The sequence below is a fragment of the Leuresthes tenuis genome, unplaced genomic scaffold, assembly GCF_036924035.1.
Source record: "Leuresthes tenuis unplaced genomic scaffold, fLeuTen1.0.hap1 SCAF_12, whole genome shotgun sequence".
NCBI classification, from domain to species: domain Eukaryota; kingdom Metazoa; phylum Chordata; class Actinopteri; order Atheriniformes; family Atherinopsidae; genus Leuresthes; species Leuresthes tenuis.
The window spans coordinates 28829732-28850660 of NW_027325366.1; the positions used below are offsets into that span (position 1 = coordinate 28829732).

A 20929-nucleotide genomic window follows, 5' to 3' on the forward strand; every position below is an offset into this window, starting at 1 on the left:
CCTGCAACCCTTCCAAACAAGCCATACTATTCAGTCTTTTTCTAATTGTGCTGTCATGAACTTTAATATTTAACATGCTAACTGAGTGCTGTAGAGTCTGAGCTCTTGGGTTTTTGACCTTGGGGTGAACTTGCTGGGAAGTCCACTCCTGGGAAGATTGACAGCTGTCTTGAATGTGAATAATCTTTCTCTCTGTTGAATGATGGACTCCAGATAATTTGGAAACGACCTTTTAACCCTTCCCAGATTGATGGGCAGCAACAATTGCTTCTCTAAGATACTTCCTGATGTTTTTCCACCTTGTCATGGTGTTAACACACACCTGAATGCTGCAGATGAGCAAAGTGACAAGAAAACTTTTGCTTTTATAAAGATTCACACACTTGCAAATGACTGACTGAGTGTATTTGATTAACATCTTTTCTCAGTTAGTCTTGCTTTTTGCTTTCCCCACCACATCTGGCGCAAATTTCCAATTACCACATCTGTATTACTTATATTATTACACCCCTTGTAAAGCTGTGTTTCAGTGTTATATAGAGAGATGCCACTGACAACATGTTCTAAACCAAAAATGGTAACATTGTGCTCTCCATCACATCGGATTTCAGGGGGACATATCCCGCTGGTGTTTATTTGCGTGACAAGTAACTGAATATACACACATAATTATGAAGTACAACTGCAGTAATGTTCAAAATGCATCAGCAGCTGCTGCATTAGTTTGCAACGGAGACTACTATATGCTGAACAAACTACAGTGGGCAGATGAATGATTGAGTTTGTGGACATCCTGAACACAGCACAGGTTTTTCTTGGTTTTTGCCAGTTTCTTTCTATCTCACTTGTCCATTCAGTGCCTCATTTCAAGTTTATAACGGGCGCAGCAACTCCTTTCTCTGTTTGGACTTGTGTTTCCAGGAGCACCTGTCTCTGCAGTGTCTTTAGCTTTGTTCTAAAATAAACGTTTATTATTTTACAGTAATGTCTGCCTCCAGCCTGCCTCTGCATTTTGGTTCAACAACACACACTTTTGACAATATATTCACTGTACACCAGTGCTGATTGCAGATTGCAATACTTCACATTCTGCATGCTATTACCAACAGGCAGCAGCACCAAGCGATTGTATGTTCTTCTGTTTATAATACATTACTGTACAAAACTGTTTAGGAACTGCAAACTCACGAGATACCAATCTGATGGCATCTGTGAGAAGCAAGCTCATTCCAAAGACTTGACTGTTACACTCCAGGAAATCCTTTAGATGTTCTCTGACCCTGCACTGATTGGTCAGAGCTTTTATACCCACAACATATTATGCAGGTGGTTATAATGTTATAGCCGATTGCTGTAGCAGAGACATAGAAAGGAGGCTCTCTTCACTGCTAGCAACATTGCAGTCCATACTGGCACAAATTTCATAAAGAGAAAGCTTTATGAAATGACAAAAAATCGTAGTCAGGCACCTTTCATTTCTTAAAAAGATGGATTGATATCAATAAATTTTATGTGGGCCCTTGCCTATGTTATATAATTATGAGACGTACATTTATCTTAATGATCCTGCTGGGCAGTTTGTTATTAAGTGATACAACACAAAAACAACTCAGGCAACAAGGAGCCTAAGGAGTCGAACCGGCCTGAAAACCATACATGCCAGCTCAATTCTAAAGAAGTTATTGGAAATGCGTCAGCTGGGCAGTCTGACTTTCAAAACATTTAAATGTACGTCTTTGGGTCATAGAAACAGAAATATCTCCCGGCAGATTTTCTTGACCATCACTTCTAACAATAAAACCGTTTTGTATGAGCGGGGGGCTTTTGGGCAGCAGAATTGCTGTAAAAGTACCACTGAGCTGTCAATTTTTACAGTGAACTTGAAAGCAGAGTTTTCTACTTGAAATCAGAGTATGTTAGTGCTCCATTTTTCAGCCATGTTTCAGCCAGCTTTGCTTAAAGCTTTTTGGCAAGCAGGTAATGATTTTCAGGACTTTTTCACTAAAAACAGCTGCTGCAGATAAAAAGGAATTAACCAAAACTGAGAACTGTGAGTTGCATGAAATAAAACAATGGGTTAAGACACTGAAACATTGCATGCAGCTCAAGGGTATTACAGCATTATGCAATGGTTCTCTGTGGAGCTGTGACAGTGAGAAAACTATGTTTCTTTGATGATATTTGAATGATGAAATAGGACAAGTCCAACTTTCTCATGTGAAAAACAAAGCAAACTTCAGTCATTCTTGCATCAGTTTGTGTGGCAGCTGCATCATGTGTTTATTCCGTATCATGTTTTTTTTAACACCTTTGATGGCAGCGACACCTCCGTGAAGAAGATGTCTTCATGTGACACTCATGTAGGTGTGAACCAACTTCCTGTCTGGAGGGGTTCAGTGTGCTGCAATTAGAGCAGCTAATGGGCGACAAAACACTGTTCACAGAGAAGTGCATTTAACCTCATGGGACTTCTTTGGTTTTCTGTGTTATGGGGCTCCTAATGATCACAAACTACAGACACATTTCAGCGGTTCACACCTATAGTGAAAGTAAACCTCTTAACGAACACTGATCTATGGAGAGATAAATGTTCACACCTAAATTATGTGCTCATTAAGCCAGCATAAACATGTCCAAACAGAATTTACATTAACTTTGCGCTAAACAGAGAATCTAAAGTTTGTGTCAGATCTTTAAAAGTTCTATAACACAATAACATTTATATTTTTCTGGTATTTCTTAATTTAGACCCTATTCGTGCCTTCCTGTGATTTATTAGGTAGCTGATGTAAGCGTACACCTATTCACATTATTAAAAAACACTATTGAAATTTGACTCATAGTCGACAGCCAATACCAGTTGTTTTTTGTCATATATTTTCTATTTCGAGCAATAATAACAATGTATCTTTTATAAGAAGTAACTGAACAGTTAGAAACATATCAGCTATCCTGAAAGAGCACACAATCATTAATACAAGTCTGTCAAAAATTCTTTATTATTACCTTTAATGTAATATGTAGAAGAAAATGTCTTTGCCAGTTAAACCATGACCAAATCACTGGATCTTCAGTACTTTTTTTTTGTGCCGTACAAAATTAAATGCAAATAAATCCTTTCAGTTTTAAGGCAAAGACACTCAGACACGGCCAGGACACATCAGCCACTGCCATCACTTGATGTTACCCTATTTGCTGGTTTGCTGAATATAATCCTATTAGGAAGATAAATAAGTGCATCCTGTCATCATGCTCTCTTGAATAAAAGTCAAAGTCAGTATGTTTTATGTTTCCCATTCCCTCCTATACTTTCTGGTATAGTATTGTAGTTGTCAGTTAAATACATTAGACTTGTATTTTCCACGTTAAAATCCACTCCTGGAATTTTGGGTCCAGGTTTCTGACACTTATCACCTGTTTTACAGGCTCAACTCCTGGTCTGTAGCAAAGACTTTAGACTAATATTGAGATAAGCATCAGTGTTTGAAAATAAAGGCAGTCTCACCATGGAGGCTCACTGTGCTCATTACATCACATGTGAGAAGGGATAACGTGTGAACAGTGTTTTCCAGGGAAATTATGATTAAAGTAATCTAGCTGAATGAGCAGGAGTGTCAAATAAAGCACGGTGCTGAGCTGCAGATGTTCGGAAGTCACACTTCATGGATGCAGGTGAACTTTTGTCCGTGACTGGATCCGTGCGCATTTCGGACACTTTTTCTCCACAAAACAGTGTTTGTGAAAGCATGTCTTGCACACTGTGAAGAGGGAAAAGATGTTAGAGTGAATGCATTTTAGAATTTATACAACAATAGTATATTTGATTCAATATTTCAATAATAACAAGGAAAGAGGATTGGTTATCTGAACTGTCCCCATCTGGACTCCATTTCTCCCGATGCAAAATATTGTTTGTGTGTAATTTAATGCCTGAAAGACAGCGCCCCTGAGCTAAGAACACAGAGCGATCGTCTGATCTAAGAAAAAATTTCCAACATGTGCAAACAGTCTTCCAGTTTGAAACAAACATAGATTGTTTGTTCATACCCCAACATTTGACCCATATTGTCAAGTAAATGTGTCTCTTGAACACATCCATGTTAAATCATTTTCAAATGTTTCCTGTAACAAGCCACAAAATTGTTGTGCATAGCAATCATTTTCAACCGAGTGACGCGTGTTCAAGGACAACATGCTCTACTTCTGAGTTACATTCAGTTAGTAACATAACACCAAAACATACTAAAATGAAAACAATCATGCTTAGGGCTAAAAATACACCTTCACCTTCAAAGACTCCACTTTAACAAATTACATGCAGTTTCTGCTGTGACCACTCGAGGTCACAGTCTTCTAAAGTAATAATAGCTGTGGCCTACATGAACAAATTGTCTTACACAAACTTACTTTGCCGCTAACTGAGGGCTGCAAGGACAAGAGCACAAATGTCATCAACACTAAAAATATGGTGAACTGATTATAAGGCAGAGAAACAATGGCAAAAGCATGCTTCTGTTGGCATGCTCATCATATTTCATCTTCAGCCACCCACCTCCTACTGTAATCCTGTGTTTTCATTTCCGTTACTGAGTATTTGCTCACCTTTACAGCGCTTACACAGGTCACTCTGAAAAGGAAAGATGATGTCTTTTTCTCGACAAATCTCGCAGACAAAACCTCGGGCCAGACACAGCTGTGTGGGAGAAGTGAGAAGAAAAGTTTTCAGTCTTTGAAAAATCATGTCCTTCATGGTGAGGCTCTTTGAGCCTTTGGGTCCCTTGTGTTCTGAACAGTTTTATGTGCTGCGACATGTGTTCAGCCAGAAACTACAAGACTTTGCATGTTTTATCTGTGAAGCATTTGCCCTGGAAAAGTCTTACATCAGATTCAATGTAGATTAGATTAGATTAGATTAGAGCCTTAAAAGCCTTTAGTAATGTATGATGCATTTATTATGTATTTTATTATTGTGTACTTGTGAACGTCCATTCAACAGAACTGTCCGCATTCCTTCTTTTAAAACATTTTGTGACACTGTTTAGAAATGTTTTAGTATTTATGCTGCTTTAGATTTACAGTTTTTGGGACTTTCTGAGATAATTTTTCAGACGAGTTGAGCTTCGGAGGGAGATTTGAACTGCCATACCTCGACTTTCATTCTGGAGTTTTGTTTCTGTCAGATATTTGTGTAACAGGAGACATCCAGCATTTCATAGTCTGAGCTTATGGAGACAATAAGGAACGCACTGCATGGTGTTTTGCCCCTTAAGTCGTGTAACATGGTGCTTCAGACTGACCTGACAGCTTTCAACATGGTCAATGGCAGAGTGCAGCACCGCTCGGACCGGCGGCGCCAGCTGACCTTTCTTTACTCTCACCAGGTCGTCCATGGAGAAGACGAGTAGCTGCTCCATCAGGTGAGCAGGAAGCTGCTCAAACTCAGCCAACACCCTGTAACACAGACACGTGAGGGTACGGTCACATACAAATGTTCACTTCAGAGAGAAAAAGGCCACCTCCCCTCATATCTTTGGGTCTTTTATCGGTTGTTTGTATCTATTTGTTTTTTTTTGCATTATTGTTTTGGTCAAAACTGTGTTGTTGTGATTTGTGTTCATGCTCTTCTGCCTGTTTTGCATCATTTACTGGCTCTTTTGTTCCTATTTTCAGTGATTTTCATGTGGTCTCTTTCAAATACGAGACTTAAACATAAATAGGCATCAAAGTGAGATTAAATTAAAAAAACACTTAGAAAAACATCTCGCAGACGGTAATAAAATCTCTGACAATGACATGAATAAAACATATCTTCAGTGTTTATTTAACGCTGTTGTCTTGTCTGAAACCACTGACTGATCAAACTTTAATTGTAAGAAGGAAAGTTTAACATGAATGGACATAGATTTTTTCTGTTTACAATTCACCTCACCGCCGGTTCTTTTTTCAGCCTTTCTGTTTATTTTATTTAATCTGTAACTACTTTTACTCATTCTGTACCTATGTGATAAGCAGATAAATTATACTGAACTTCTGTTTAATCATTTGGCTTGAAGTGATCATTGTATACTTTTCATCATTCCTGTCATTTCCTTTAAGATGTCTTTGTGATGTATCAGCTTTCAAATCCTTCTGATGGCAAGTTTTTATGCACAAAACAGAGGTATGAACTCATGTCAGTCGTTTGTTTTTTTATTTATGAGCAATAATGTGTATTGAAACCATCCAGCTAATGGGGAGCACGAGCCGGTGCCGGTCCCAAGCCACTAGATGGTGAGGCTTGCTAAACAGACGATGCAAGATCGACTCGCTGTGGTGACCCCTGATGAAGGGAGAGGCCGAAAGCAGAAGAAGAAGATTCTGTATTGAAACCCTTAAGCTCATAAATTAGCTTTTGTGCACAATATGATATATTTTTGCAATCGAAAGAGAATTCAGTCTGATATAATGTGTGAGAGAAAGTTTAAAATGTTACCTTTCTGATAATCTGCAGACTTTCAGGAGCTTTTTGATGCCCATCAGCTGTTCTTGGAGCTCCTGTTGGAAAGATAAAAATAATAGGAAAAAATCAGATATTTTTTCTTTTTCGTCTTACAATACAACACCATACAAACTTTATTTATAAAGGACTTTCACATAACTATAGCTGGAACAAAGTGCTGTAAATCAGATAATAAAATTAACTTAAGACAGAAAAACAAATAATAAAACAATTAGATACAACTAAAACAGAATAAAGAAGTCCGATAGGTTTTAGAATGAATTTGTCCAACATGCAAAGGCAGATTGTTCCTCATTTTAGGAGCAGCAATGGAAAATGCTTTGTCCCCTCTGAGCTTCCGTACATTGGCTTTCTATTAATCTGTCTGTCAAAAACAAGAATTCCTGCAAACAGATGGTACGAAGAAATGTTTCGGTCATCATGTTGGTTTTAAAAGATTATTGGGTAACATAAATCCACCTATAACAGAACTCTATTGATATGATTAGAAGAACTTGTCATCTAATCAACATCTTATAGGTGCACCCAGCCATCATTCAGCCTCCAAAACTGAAAAGCACTTTATAACAACATAAGTTTGAAAGAAAAATTATACATAACAACAGTTTATTCATACCATCTACTTATCACATCTCCGTTTATTTTTTCGATGACGTTTTGAATATTCTGACATCCATGCAGTATTTACTTGTATGTACATGTGAGGCAGTTTGTCTGAATTCAGATATGAGTCATCATAATTAATTTAGTCTTCTCACTCTGAACTTGTCCAGCTCTTTCACTTTGCTGCACAGTGTCCTTCCCACAGAGGTCAGGTCAAACAGGGGCTGGTGCCACACCGAATCCAGCAACTGTTTGGAGAAATCGCTCACAGAGTACCTGCAATATCAATATCAGAGTGACCGATTTAATCCAAAACTCACCTGTGTGTAATGATTTCACTCTCTGACCCGAGCTGTTAAAAAAGCAATATGGAAGTACTACAAGCCTTTTCTGGGATGAATGAAACATGACAAAATATGACAAAAACTATGACATACAACTGTCCTGAACTGTGTGTATTTCATTGGGGAGAAAAATGAATAAATAGATTGATAGATACTGATTTCAGAGGCAGACGCAAAGGCAGAGCAACTGATGAGCTGGTAGGAGCATTTATGTATTACATTGGTTGTGGATAACAGTGTCAGTGTCATTCGAGTTTCAAAATCAGTGTTTCATTGGTGATTTTATTACCTGCTGAAGTCCCAGCAGGACAGAACTCGTCCAGGAATCACAGCCTCCGAGCCACTATGGCAACAGACACAGAAATACCTGCCAAAGGAGCTAAAATGAGCTAATAAGGAAGTAACAATGGGTGGATTTGAAAAACAAGTGTTATTATTCTGCTTACCTGCCAAGGTATTCACAGTACCGTAGTTTCTTGATGTATCCTGATGGCAGACAGAGACAGAAATCAGCCATGTTTTAGTTTGTACCTCTCATGAATATTGTGATCTCAAGTCTGAAGAGTAAATTAACTAATTATTATAAATAAATAAACATTGTGATGGAGTCCTGCATTCAGCCAGAATATATGTACATTCTTTACTTTTAAGTCTCAATTTTCATTTGGGACTGGTTAGCATAGTTGTACAATTGCCACCTTTCATGTGGGAGATCTGGGTTCAAGTCCCCTGCATGAAAGGTACTATTTCCAGCCGGGGTCCTTGGGCAAGATCCCCTTACCCTAACTGTCTATCTGTAAGTTGCTTTGGATAAAAGCATCTGCTAAATGCATTAACATAACATTTTCAAAATGATGTTTAATTCATGTAATATTCTATTAATGTCATGTTCATGCCACTTGGTACAGTTTCAATTTGGATTTTTCTGTGTTAATTGATCCTTGATCCTCTCATACAGAAAAGCAGTCCCTGAGTGGAAGAACCTCAGTGGAAGAATCTGGTTCACTCATTTAGTCATTATTTTTTCTGTTGGCAATTTTTTAAATTTTTTAAATTTCTTTAATTAGTTCATTAATTAAACGTGTCTGAATCAGTGTCGTCCACTCACTGGGCTCCACTGCTGTCCCACAGCCTGCACAGAGGAAGTGTTGCAAAGCCACCACTTCACTGCGTCTGGAGGAGGAACACCAAATCAATCAGCTGTAAATGAGCTCATCAATGTCTTCCCAAAGTAAAACATTCCACTGCTGTGTTGATGTGTTTGTTGATATTGTAACGTCCTCTAACATATGGTAAACACCTGTGTGTTGGCTGAACGGTGAAGATGATCTGGAAACGCGGTGGTGCCCAATTCAGAGATCCTCTCATCCTGGTCCTGAGCCGGATCTCCTCCGTCAGGCTGCCGCTGCTCACTGCTACAACTCCAGTGCCCGGCAGCTAGCAACGGCAGCGAGAGAAACCAATCCAAATGATAAAGATAATTAGACTAAACTGTTTACAAGTTTTCATAGATTCCAGTAACTCAAACCTTTTGATAAACCTCATGATAAAAATAAGTTAGTGGAAATTGATTAAATAGTATAAAATGTCTTTCCAATACATAAAAAACATATTTTCATAGAAACTGGAATGTTGTGTGAATGTATTTGCATTACTTTAACTTCATTTTTGAGGAACTGAAAGGGGAAAAACATCTGGTGGAACATCACACTGTTTAAATGTCTAATTGGCTACAGGTTAGAAACACAAAAGAGCATTCAAGAGCTTTTGTGAATACCACACATCATTAACAGATTCAAAGATACCAGAGAAATCTGAAAAGCAAGAATGAGTGTTGGTGGTATGTAGGCCCTCAGGCAGCACTGCAACAACAACCGACATGATGCTGTGGCAGAATTCACTGAAACACTTCTGAAAAACACATTAGCTGTTAAAAACACTCATCACTGAATTTACCAGTCCAAGCTAAAACTCAAACATGCAAATCACTGATCACTCAAAGCAGAAACGCTGCTGCCCCAACTTCTTTGGACTCAGATGAAGTGGAAAATTTTCAGAATGAAAATGAAAATGAAAACATTGGTAGCTTGTATATTTGGCATGGTACTGAATATCACATCCAGGTTTTGGAGCAACACATGCTGCTATACACATGATTGCATTGGGAACACAACAGCATGAAAAAATCTGCTGTTAAACTATCCAGCATTATGAAATAAGACATGATGAGATGGCTGTGAAAAACTAAGCAATTAAAACCCTATATTAAGCAAGACTGGACAATAATTTCACTCTCATAACCCCAACAGTAGGACAAAAACACTCAATGAATGTTGTTGAAATAAGAGCTGATGCAACATGTTGCTGTCCTATTTTTTTGTCCTATGTTTTTAAAGATAACAATTCATTATTTTGTCTCTGTATGATTTTCAGTTAAACACACTGACACACTGTCACAACTTTTTGGGGAAACAGGCTTCCACTTGTAGTTGTTGTGTCCCCCACTTTCGAAATAAACACAGTTATCAAAGAGCTTAGATTATTTGTGGTTACTTTACATGTTCTCACCTCCTGAAGTGAGCTTCGGAGGCTTTGCCGGCCACACCGAAGCTCATGGGAAGGAAGCCATCTCCTTTTGAACTCCAAGACCAGCTGCTCGGCCAACCACTCTGCACTGGAATTAATGGGAGAATATAAACAGCCTCACAAATCAGAACTAAAATATAGATTTGGATACATTTTTACTAATAATTTCCTCTTACTTTCTGAGAGAATCTGTTGGCATCAGTGTTGTGTCAAGTCCACTGTCTGAAAGTCAAACGCACACGTCATTCACACATAATGCAATAAGGTTTTTACATTTCAGTAACACTATTCCTCCCAAAATTATTGTCTGCTCATCTGAAATTATCACTGTAGGTTTGTAAAAACATCTACTGAGTGAATAATACTGACAGAAGTTAGATCATTTACTCATAAACGTCTGCACAAAGTTCGCCCCCTGCTGGTGATTAGCAAGAATGCAGGTTTAAGAGGCTTGTGAATTGGCTTGATTTTCAGAGCAGAGATTTTGCCACATTCTTGTTTATCATTATGAGATTTATACAGAATGTCACACCTCAATTTCTCTATAAATAAGCACTTATTTAAGACAGTGTGTGGAGTTTGTCCTCAAGTTAAAACTAAACATTCAAGGAGAATTTTTTACCTTCAAAGCCACTGTCAGTGGAGAGCACAGAGAGAGTCTTTGATGAATGTTTGGCCTCTTCTGATTCCTCATTGTCTTTACCCTGTGTGTGTGAGAAGTGTGTGTCTGTGTGTGGCATCCTCATGTCCTCGTCTGAATGTCTGCGCTTGTAACTCATCTGTTTAGCATCACCTGTGCTGCAGCCCTGTGCCTCTTCATGTGTTTCACACATCTGTCTGTGTGGCGGACTGTCCTGCACTTGTGAGCTTGTGCGACTCTGCATGCACATCATGCAGTGTGTGGGGTGGTGAATGTCCATAGTGGAAGTCCGTTGATCAAAGCTCAGAGTCCACTTTGCACCTTCCATCACTTCCAGGACCATGTCCACCACTATGAAATGAGCGTTTTCCTGCACACAGTCAGTTGTACAAACAAAGATGCTCTTTATCAGCATTACCACCGAGGGCATTTCTGCTGCTGCTGTTCAGTCTCATTTTCTATTCTCTCTGAAAACTGCTTGTAGACATCACATCACGGTTCATAGTTCATCATATATAACACTGAACACAAAAAACGTTCCTTGTTTCATAAATTTAAAAGTGGACACACTTTTCTCTAGACGCTCATCATTTATGAGATTTTGTGCTTTCTTGCTTCCATCTTATTTAGGAGATGAGGGAAAAAACAATCGAACATACATATTTTTACTCGTTTGTCCATTGGAAATTTGAATAAAACGTTTTTATTGCACATTTAAGCTGAAAAGCACATTTTAGCCAAAAAGTTGATTCAACTTTATTTGAAGAGGTTATTATGAGACAGTTATGGACATGAAGATGTCTTTTTTTCTAATGTCCACAACTTTGTCTTCATATTTAATTTAGTTAATGGTATTATTTCAAATACATCATCAATATTGTGTCAAATATATTTCTTATGACATGGCAGATCTTCATCAAACACCTTTTAAAAGTATAGAAAAGTGTAATTTATGGTACTGGAGAGGGGTTAAGGTACGTACTGATGTTGTTTTGTGTATTAAGACTTAAAACTTCTGAGAGACTGGGACATAAAACAGATATTCTCCTCCCGATGTGACAATTTTTAATGTTATTATTTGATATGTGAATAAACTCAAAGTGCTAAAAGAATACACACACCTTTTCCAGCTCACAGCTAGTCTTGAAGAGGTCTGCAGGGAAAACGGGGATAGCACTGCAACATCTCTCCTTGTTGTGTGGTGCTGAGGTAGAAAGGCCTGACACAACACACACACGTGTTGAAGTACAGCTTTGTCAATAACATCAACATGAAATCAAATGGTCATTTCTATAATGCAACAAGGGCTTCTTAGACTGCGTTTTCTGCTGACAGGGTCAATATATGAGCAATATGGAAAGCTACTTTTACATAACCTGCTTCTGTGCTTGCAGTAGTAGTGTCACATTATGGTGAAACCTTATAGCTCAACATAAAAACTTCGGACAACAGATACCAAGGATAATAAAAATCCATTTTACCTGGCGTGTGAGGAGTATTGGAGCTACTTTGGCTGCGCACTCTGTGCTTCACGGTCAGTCTACGCTGACCACCACGGTGAAGGTAGTGATCACTTTGGAGGTGGTTCAGCTTTGATGAGAGAGAAATGCAGTGCTGCTTCTCATACACTTGGACTGGAAATGAGCCCTGACAGGTCGATTTGGGTCTCAGATCCTCCATATTGGTGGCTGTCAGACTCTGGTCGTGATCAGGAGACAGTGAACAAGAGGAGGGAGGTGTAGAGTCCGAGCTAGGAGGGATAAAGTTTCATTTTAGTTTGTGCAAATGGATGTGAACATCACAAAAAACAATACCAAACTAACTGTCAAAATCAGATCTTCTAAAGGTGATTTTATTAAATGGACCAGATACAAACAGTTAATTAGTTAAAATGTCACAAAATGTCAGAGCTTTGCATGCTTGATGTGTGGGATTTACGTGAGTGTTTATGAACAATTAATACCTAACAGGAGGAACAGGTCATCTCATCAAATGATCACCTCTACACAGACGGTGTAGCAGCTTGAGATTTACTCTGTACTGTGACTAAATCCATACGTTGATGAGATAATAAAATAACAATATTGCAAATATTCCCACCATTTTCAGACATTTTACACATGGGATAATCCTTTGAATATAAAAGAAAATAAATGCTTGTTTCAGCTTGTTTTTACACATATGGTGGAATAATACTGTCATGCTTTAGGTTGAGGAATATCTGTTTTAGGTCAAATTGCATTTAAGTTGAGTCTGTGTAAGTCAGTCAAACTAAATTACGGTTAAACCCTTTTTAACTGCCTCTGACCTGCTACTCCTTTATCTCTAACAACAAAGATGCAATCCATCCACATCTGCCTCACACATCTGTATCCGCGTGGCTGTCAATCTAGATTAATAAAAATATGAAAGAAAAGAAAGTGTGCTGTGGTCTTTTGTCTGATGTTTAAATAGGAAATGTGACACCACTGTAGAGCTGTTGGATAGCGAAAGATCTCCATCTGGTTGGTATGTAAACAGTGTTTGTAGTTAGAAATATGTAAACATGAAATATCTATAGCATGCACACTCCACCTGGGGGGAGTGTGCAAACACCACAAACTGTTTCAGAAGACATTTTTTGCATCCATATTGCATGTCTCAGAGAAGAAAAATAACAGGTTGGGAGAAAGAATACATCTATCATGGTTGAATATAAGTAAAATCAGTACACATTAGAGATAGTTTGGCAGGTAGATTTTAAAAGGAACTTGAAAGTTACTCTTTCTCCTTTTATATCAAGGACATGGCAGATATAAAGATCTTACAGCTAATCTCTGTTTGTCATCTCAGTTCCTGTTTCTTCACTGGCTTGGGGGCAGCCACAAAACTTTCCTGAGTTTAATGTCAAGTATCAGAAATGTCAAACACTGTGAGTCACAAACAGCAAAGTCTACTGCCTGAGAAAGTGTTTTACTTTAAAAAACCTAATCAGGGAAACAAATGATATTTGAAGCCTGTGTGTCACATTTGCTGTAAAAGGGACTCTAATTTAGAAAGAATCTCCCTTAAATGACATGTTAACACACACATTGCAATTTCTGTTCATGCCAGTCTAGAAATAATCAGAAAGTGTGTTCGACTCATGACAAGACCCACATGTTTGCTTACAAAAAGATACAGAACCCCTAACTTCCTAACCGGGGACATTTTCTTTATTATTGTGCCCCGGAGAAAATAATCTTCAAGATGGAAATAAAAAAGAAAAAATCACATCTGGCGTTTTTGAGGCTCTGTACTTTATTGTGTTTAAAATTTAACAGTTCAGATGTGCTCATTCATCTTAGAGGCATCCAGAGAATGCAAAATGCCTCTTCTATGGCGTCATCTAGTGGTGATTTTAAAATAAGACAACACTGGTCATCCCTGTCGATAAACTCAGATTTTTTTTCTTTTAAAAGTCACATGGTCATGATTTAGTGTGTCTGCTTTTATCTTGGTAATTGTTAATCGTTATTCACTGAAGTTTTCCATGTTTTCTACTTGCCTTCTTTCCCCTTTCTTAATTTTTTGTGGTCTTAAAGAAGAGAGAAGTTTAATAAACACTTACATTCTCCACTGTTTGCATCAACAAGCATTTGTCAGCTTTTTCACTGTAATAAAATAATCTAAAAGATCAACACTTGACTTGATTCTTTTGTTATTTTTCTTACACACTGTTGTGTCTTACGTGTGCTATGGACAGACAGTTATAAAAACAATAAAAGTGAGATTTTTCTTCTTGAATAAACATTGTGTATCTATACCTTGAGGGATTGGAAGGATCAGTTCCTACTACATGCCAGCATCGTGGTCGGTGATGCCTGGAGATAACCGGACTGCTCCTGCGAAGGGGAAAGTTTCCATCCTTTGGTTGAAGCGCAGATGGTTCCTCTCTGTTTGGGGTGTCAGCCAGTCTCGAGTTCCCCTCTCGGCCTGCAAGGATGCTGTCATCCTCACCTTCATCTTTGTGAATATCAGTGACCTTTCCAGTGTTGTTTGCAGTAGAGCTGGACTGTAGGTTCCACAGGCAGTGATTCTGCTGTTTCTTCTTTGTGTAAGTTGCCTGTGAGCGTGGACGGGGAAATGTTGCGTTCTCATCTCCTCTGCTGGTTTCTGGTGGTGACAGAAGGAGAAGTGGGACAGAGCCTGAATTGGCTGTCTGTTGGTTTTGATGAGGAAAATCATGTGGACCTGCAAACAGAAAGCAAGCTCAAAAAGAGGAAAGAACACAGTGTGATCGGACAATACAAATTTCTAACACACACAAGTGTGAGACTGATGCTCTTAGCCTCAGTCTACCCACATGTCAAGCTGGACCAAGAGGTGGAAATGGTTCAGAAAAAATTTCCAGGACTTTCAAAGGAAAAGCCTACCAAGAAAAGAATGGGTTTTGCTATTCGCGCCACTGGCAGATGTAAAGTTTGTTCAGGTTTGCTTTAACATATCTGGGAGAAACATGAATACTTCAGCTCCCAGGTGCTTCCTGTGTGATTGCGGCTATAAGAATCTCACAATCTGCGTCAAAGCTCCATAAATCTGTTTGGAGAATGTTGTGGCTCTTACCCATTGGAGTCGCAGTTGCAGGAGCTGGTGACTCCACAGTGTCCACACACCAGCTGACGTACCTGCATCTGTATGACGTGGAGGACATACCGCTGCAGCTCCCCATCTGCACAGAAAAAAGACGAGGTTTCCCGGTGACGGCTTTAGACAAGACTTCCTTTCTGTCGTAATAAAACATTGCTTTAAAACACTGTTTTATCACGAAACCCACAAGCTTTCGTAATAAATAATGTCATGACCATATCAGAGGAGGTTTTATCAGTGCTGCCGCAGTTCTGTATTGCCTTACACTGAAACTCATCAGGATTATAAAACAACTTTCAGGCCTTTAAAAGTCAAAGTCTGAAGGTTGGTCCCTTCAATAACTCTGAGTTCAATATGAATCTTTATGACTCCTGATGTCATGAGTTATCCACAGGGAAGAATTTTAGGACTTGAAGGCAATTACCCCTTTTCCAGATTAACCACTAGAACTCCCAGTGGGGGGGACTACAGAGATGTTGATGCTTGCAAAATCCTTATTATGAATAAATGTGATATAATAAAGAGACGTGTCTATTTGGCTCTGGTGCTGCTGCTGGTAACAGGCGTTGTTCACAGCTGCATTTTTTTTTATTTGGGTGCTTTGATGAAAATAGCTCAGAATCAAGTCATTGAAAAGCCAAACCAGAGCTAAAAGTAAAATTACAGACATTATCTTTACACTAACAACTCCACTGTTTGACAGTAATGATGCAAGTACTATAAATATTAATGCAGTGATGACAAATGACTTTATTTCTCTCTTTTGTTAAGTTACTGCATTATTGTATGTTCATTTTACAGTACATGTTTAAATATATATGTACATAGAATATAGTCATGTGAAAAATTAAATACACCATCTTTCAAATCCAAGGCGTAAGGATATGATAAAATAGGATAAATTATCATTTGACAAAAACCAAGATAAAATGCAGAAGCAGTGTTTGAAATAAAAGTCTACCCCATGAATTAAAAGCTTGTTGAACCAACTTTAGCATCAATAACCTGAAGTAATCCTTTTTTCTATGATTGTATAAGTCTCTCACATTGTTGTGGTGGAATTGTTTTCCACTCTTCTTTACAACATTGCTTCAGCTCATTGAGGTTTGCAGCATTGGTTTCTGCACAGCTCTCTTAATGTCCCACCACAGCATTTCAATCAGGTTGAGGTCTGGACTTGACTGGGTCATTGCAACATCTTGATTCTTTTCTGCAATCATCAGCCCTCCTCCACCGCTCTTGACAGTTGGTTTGAGGTGTTTTTGCTGACATGCTGAGTTCAGTTTTCTCCAAACGTGCTGCTGTGCATTATGAGCAAATGTCTCCACTTTGGTTTGGTCTGTCCAAAGGACATTGTTCCAGAAGTCTTGTGCTTTGTTCAGATGCAGCTTTGCAAACCTAAGCTGTGCTGCCATGTTCTTTTCAGAGAGAAGAGGCTTTCTCCTGCAACTTGCTGGGACGTCCACTCCTGGGAAGATTGTCTCAAATGTTTTCTGCTTGAGAATAATTTTTCTCTCTGTAGAATGATGAACTCCAAATAGTTTGGAAATTGCCTTATAACCCATCTCAGATTGATGGGCAGCAACAATAGCTTCTCTAAGATAATTCCTGATGTTTTTCCTCCTTGTCATGGTGTTAACACACACCTGAATGCTGCAGATGAGCAAAATGACAAAGACTTTTGCTTTTATAGAGATTCTCACACTTGCAAATCATCAATTGACTGAGCTTTTTTGATAAATAGCATCTAGCTGCTACTTACCCTCTTAACTCCTGTCAAAGCAGTAAAAGTAAAAGTGGACTTAGGTTTTCACACACTGCTTCTACAATTTGTCTTAACTTCCGTTAAATAGTGACACATTATAAAATGTCACGTGTTGTTCTTCATCTGAGGTTGTAAGACCTGGTAAGAACCAGATTGTTTTTATATTTACAGCTGCCGGCATATACTGGTGTCTTTAACATTGTTTTATGATAACATACTGATCCATATTTGTGATTGTTCCAGAGTTAAGGGGCCCTGATTGGCCTTACTTCTGCTCTCAGTTTTTTTTTACCTCCACCTGGGAACAATTGATAGTCCCGCCTGGGGATATCAGGCTGCACTCTTCAAAACCTTCCACACAGTTTGGAGATAGTCAAATTTATGTCATACATTTTCTGTTCAATCTCATTTTGACAGAACAAATTTACAGAAGCAAAATAATAACATTACAAGCAAAACTCAATTCGAGGATACATCCAGCTTTTTACAGCCACTTTATGATGAGAAATTACTAAATAAATGTCTAAAAAAAAGGTTCCAGTTTACAAAAGAGCAAAAAAAAAGCAGCCATCAGATATCTGAAAAAACACCTTAATTGTTGTTATTGTTATTTAAGATTTTTTATCCCAAAATTAAACAAAATGAGATACTAAAGAACACCATTCTGTTTATAATTAGAATTAATTCAAATCTCACTTCAAGTAGCTGGTTCGCTTAATGCTTTAAACAGCTTCCTGTGCAGAAGTCGACTGCGATTGTGAATGATAACTTCTTCAAGATTTCCCTATTTCAGTTTAACAAACCTAAAAAGGGTCATGTCCATCACAGCAGAGAGTGGGACTGACCGACCGACCAGCACACAAAACTCATCAGGCTACTCACCATGTTGTGAAGTCGAAGTGAAGCAGCAGCAAACCTGCTCGAGTCCTGTCAGAGTGGCTGAGACGCGTCCTCGTCCACCACAAACTGGCAGTCGCAGAAAGGAAGAGAGGCGGGTGATTATCAGCACTTCCTGTATTCAACAGTATTTGGTGCTTTTTACAGCTGAACACTTTTTCCTGACAGCAAAGAGGCCAGAAACAACCCTACGAGTGATCACAAACCTATATATAAACCTAAAGTGATTGAGTCTTGTTTCAGCTTTATTCTGGAAGTATTTTCAGTGAGAGGAAGTCACTTTAATCAACTTTAAGCTCTGCTTTCATTTTTCTTTTTTTTAATTTCAAAATATGACACAAAAGTCTGGAAATATTTCTGCGCTTAGTGTCAAAAGCAGGAGTCAAAATAGCAGCGTATGACATAGACACGTCTTTTCCACCTACGTCATCAGAGAAATTTACAGCAGAGTCACAGATTATATTCAGTTAAAAGGGATGCATCTTACCCAACTTAGCAACAGCTATACATTCAACTGCAAAGACTTTATGTCTCGGTGCTCAGTGGACCGATAGGCCATCACATCAGCTGACAGCTGGTGAAGGTGAAAGAGGAAGTTTATATCAGAGTTGAGAATTTGTGGGTTTGACCGATCCTCATGATACACAAATATAAAATGAAACCCAGATTTCTCTTTTTTGAAGAATATGCCTCTTGTAGTCTGAGTGTATACATGCTATGCTTTCAGATTATCATAAGAGAGCAAGCAGAGGATGCTTCTGCAGACAGGATGTGTTATTGAATGTTAATAAATGCAGTCCTGTGCAAAAGTCCTGAGGCAAACATTAATAGATATACAGCACTATGTGAATATTACTATATGTCAATATTTGGCATGAGCATGAGCACTTTTATTCTCCAGCACAGCCTGAACCCTTTAAGAAAAGTTCTCTTTTAATTTCTTTAAGGAGTCTTCAGGAATAGTTCTCCAGGCTTCTCGAAGGACATCCCAAAGCTCTTCTTTGGATGTCGGCTGCCTTTTGTTCCATTCTCTGTCAGATGATCCCACACTGCTTCAATAATGTAGAGGTCCGGGCTCTGGGGAGGATTCATCCCTCCATTAGACCTGTTGCCACTGATTTTGAAAAAGCTTTTATTCAATTTCCCTGATGTGTTTTACAATTGTTCTTAATGTGTTTTGGGGCTGCAGGGTAGTGCGACAGGAACTCGCAGCCAACAGTTCAACATCTAGATATGTCACCTTATCAGTGAAATATCTAGGATTACACCATCTGTGGTCAACAAGCACTGAAACCCCTCCCCCTTTACTGTTACCCCTCTGTCTGCAGTCTCTGTCTGCTCATACAGCTGAAAAAATGATTAGGCCTTACAGATATTCATGCTGCATTCTCATCAAGTATCCAGGTTCATCCATTTCATCTGCCAGTGATCTCACACTTCCGATGATGATTAAAATCATTATTCAAATTTCTTCCTCCTTTGTGTCCATTTTGTTCCTGGTCTGCATCCTTGACGTCTCCTCTTAAACTCCTCTAGATTTGGGTCAGGTACCAGGCATTACTCGGGCTTAGGAAAGCTCAGTAAGCCGCTCCAACAGGTAAACAACTTTCTTGTTGCCATGGTGAAGCATAATTGCAAATGTAAAATAGTGCCAGAATTACCAGCAGAAATTATTCCAGGAGCACAGCATCCAAACCAGCATAGAAGCTTTAGTAAAATGCAGATTTTCACAGATAAAAGCAAATTAGAAAATCTAAAGACAAGTAAATGACACTAAATAAAGACACTATACGCTCAGAGCTATTGAGGCAGGTTGCCACTAATGCAACGCCAGTCTATAGCTTCAAACTTTGGTTGAATTAGGAGATTCTAAGGAAAGTGGGTCATTTGGAGCTCTTGGGAAGATGTTGAAATATTTATGTAAATATATATTTATATATGTATGTATATTTGGTTTATGTGAAATACTTACGAGTACTTTGTGTCTTATTTTACGTAGACAGTGGTCAGAGAGCTATATATACACTTACATCAGAAAGTTCAAGTGACACAGTGAGTTTTGCGACACTGTGAAGAAAGATGCTCCATGTTACACAGGCCGCAGACCAAGTTGCAACACAGATGTTCTGCAGTGAAGGAACATATCGTGATGGTGACTAAATGTCTGATGCAAAAGTGATGTGGTGTAAAAATCCACAATTACATTTTTTCTTAAACAACTATTGATTTTTTTAAAGAGGTTTTTGGGCACTAGTGGCCCTAATTTTATAGGGGGGGAGCATGCCGCAAAGGGCCCCAAGCTGGAACTCGAACCCAAGTGGGCTGCAATGAGGAACTACAGCCTCTCTTTAGGTGACACACGATCAACCAGCTGAGCCATACAACACCCGTGCTATTCAATTTTTTAGATTTGAGTTATTTTAGATCAAGATATTCATTTGGCACCTTTCTTAGAAGCTTTAGATTGACTCACAGGTCAGGAATCCTCTTTGACTCTCCACACTGAGAGCTCTGTGACAGCTGTCTAATGCTAATTAATGTGCCAATAGAAAAAAAATCAATTGTGGTACCAGCAAAGCCAGACTTTTAAAATGCATGTAAACATAGTAGTCTGCCTTAAAACATATGAAAATGTGGCTCCGAAAATTGAACTAACACACCCAGATAACACAGTTGCATGTATATGTAATGCATGTATTTGCTCAACTTGACTCAAATGAGCCTTTCAGCCTCCAAAAATCCATCTTTTTGCATGTGTAAGAGTATATCAAAACAGCAGCTGCTCTCATTCATTTAATTTCCTTTTGGCAGTTTCATTAATGTGTCAGAAAGTTTGACTGAAATTCAGGCTATTGTACTAAGTATTTTCAGTGTGTTGCTCTGCTCTTGGACATTCTTCAGTCAACTGCTCAGTTAACTTCCAACGCATATGTACTGGAAGAAGGATGATTGACTCAACTGTGATTGAGTCACACAGACTAACTACT

At 38.6% G+C, this 20929-nt stretch overlaps 1 protein-coding gene across 1 annotated transcript; it reads right to left on the reverse strand.

Annotated features, from left to right (window-relative positions):
- Nucleotides 1–3049: 3049 nt before the first annotated feature.
- On the reverse strand, nucleotides 3050–18012 carry rubcnl (rubicon like autophagy enhancer). Its single transcript, XM_072397402.1, has 17 exons — nucleotides 17928–18012; nucleotides 15257–15362; nucleotides 14458–14884; nucleotides 12154–12422; nucleotides 11794–11891; nucleotides 10655–11042; nucleotides 10209–10254; nucleotides 10015–10120; nucleotides 8747–8883; nucleotides 8555–8619; nucleotides 7893–7932; nucleotides 7736–7813; nucleotides 7258–7378; nucleotides 6473–6534; nucleotides 5298–5451; nucleotides 4603–4693; nucleotides 3050–3758 (listed from the first exon to the last, which is right to left on the reverse strand). Exons 1-17 carry the CDS (start codon nucleotides 17928–17930, stop codon nucleotides 3661–3663), a joined length of 2289 nt encoding a protein of 762 aa, XP_072253503.1. The 5' UTR covers nucleotides 17931–18012; the 3' UTR covers nucleotides 3050–3660.
- Between the last annotated feature and the right edge of the window lie 2917 nt (nucleotides 18013–20929).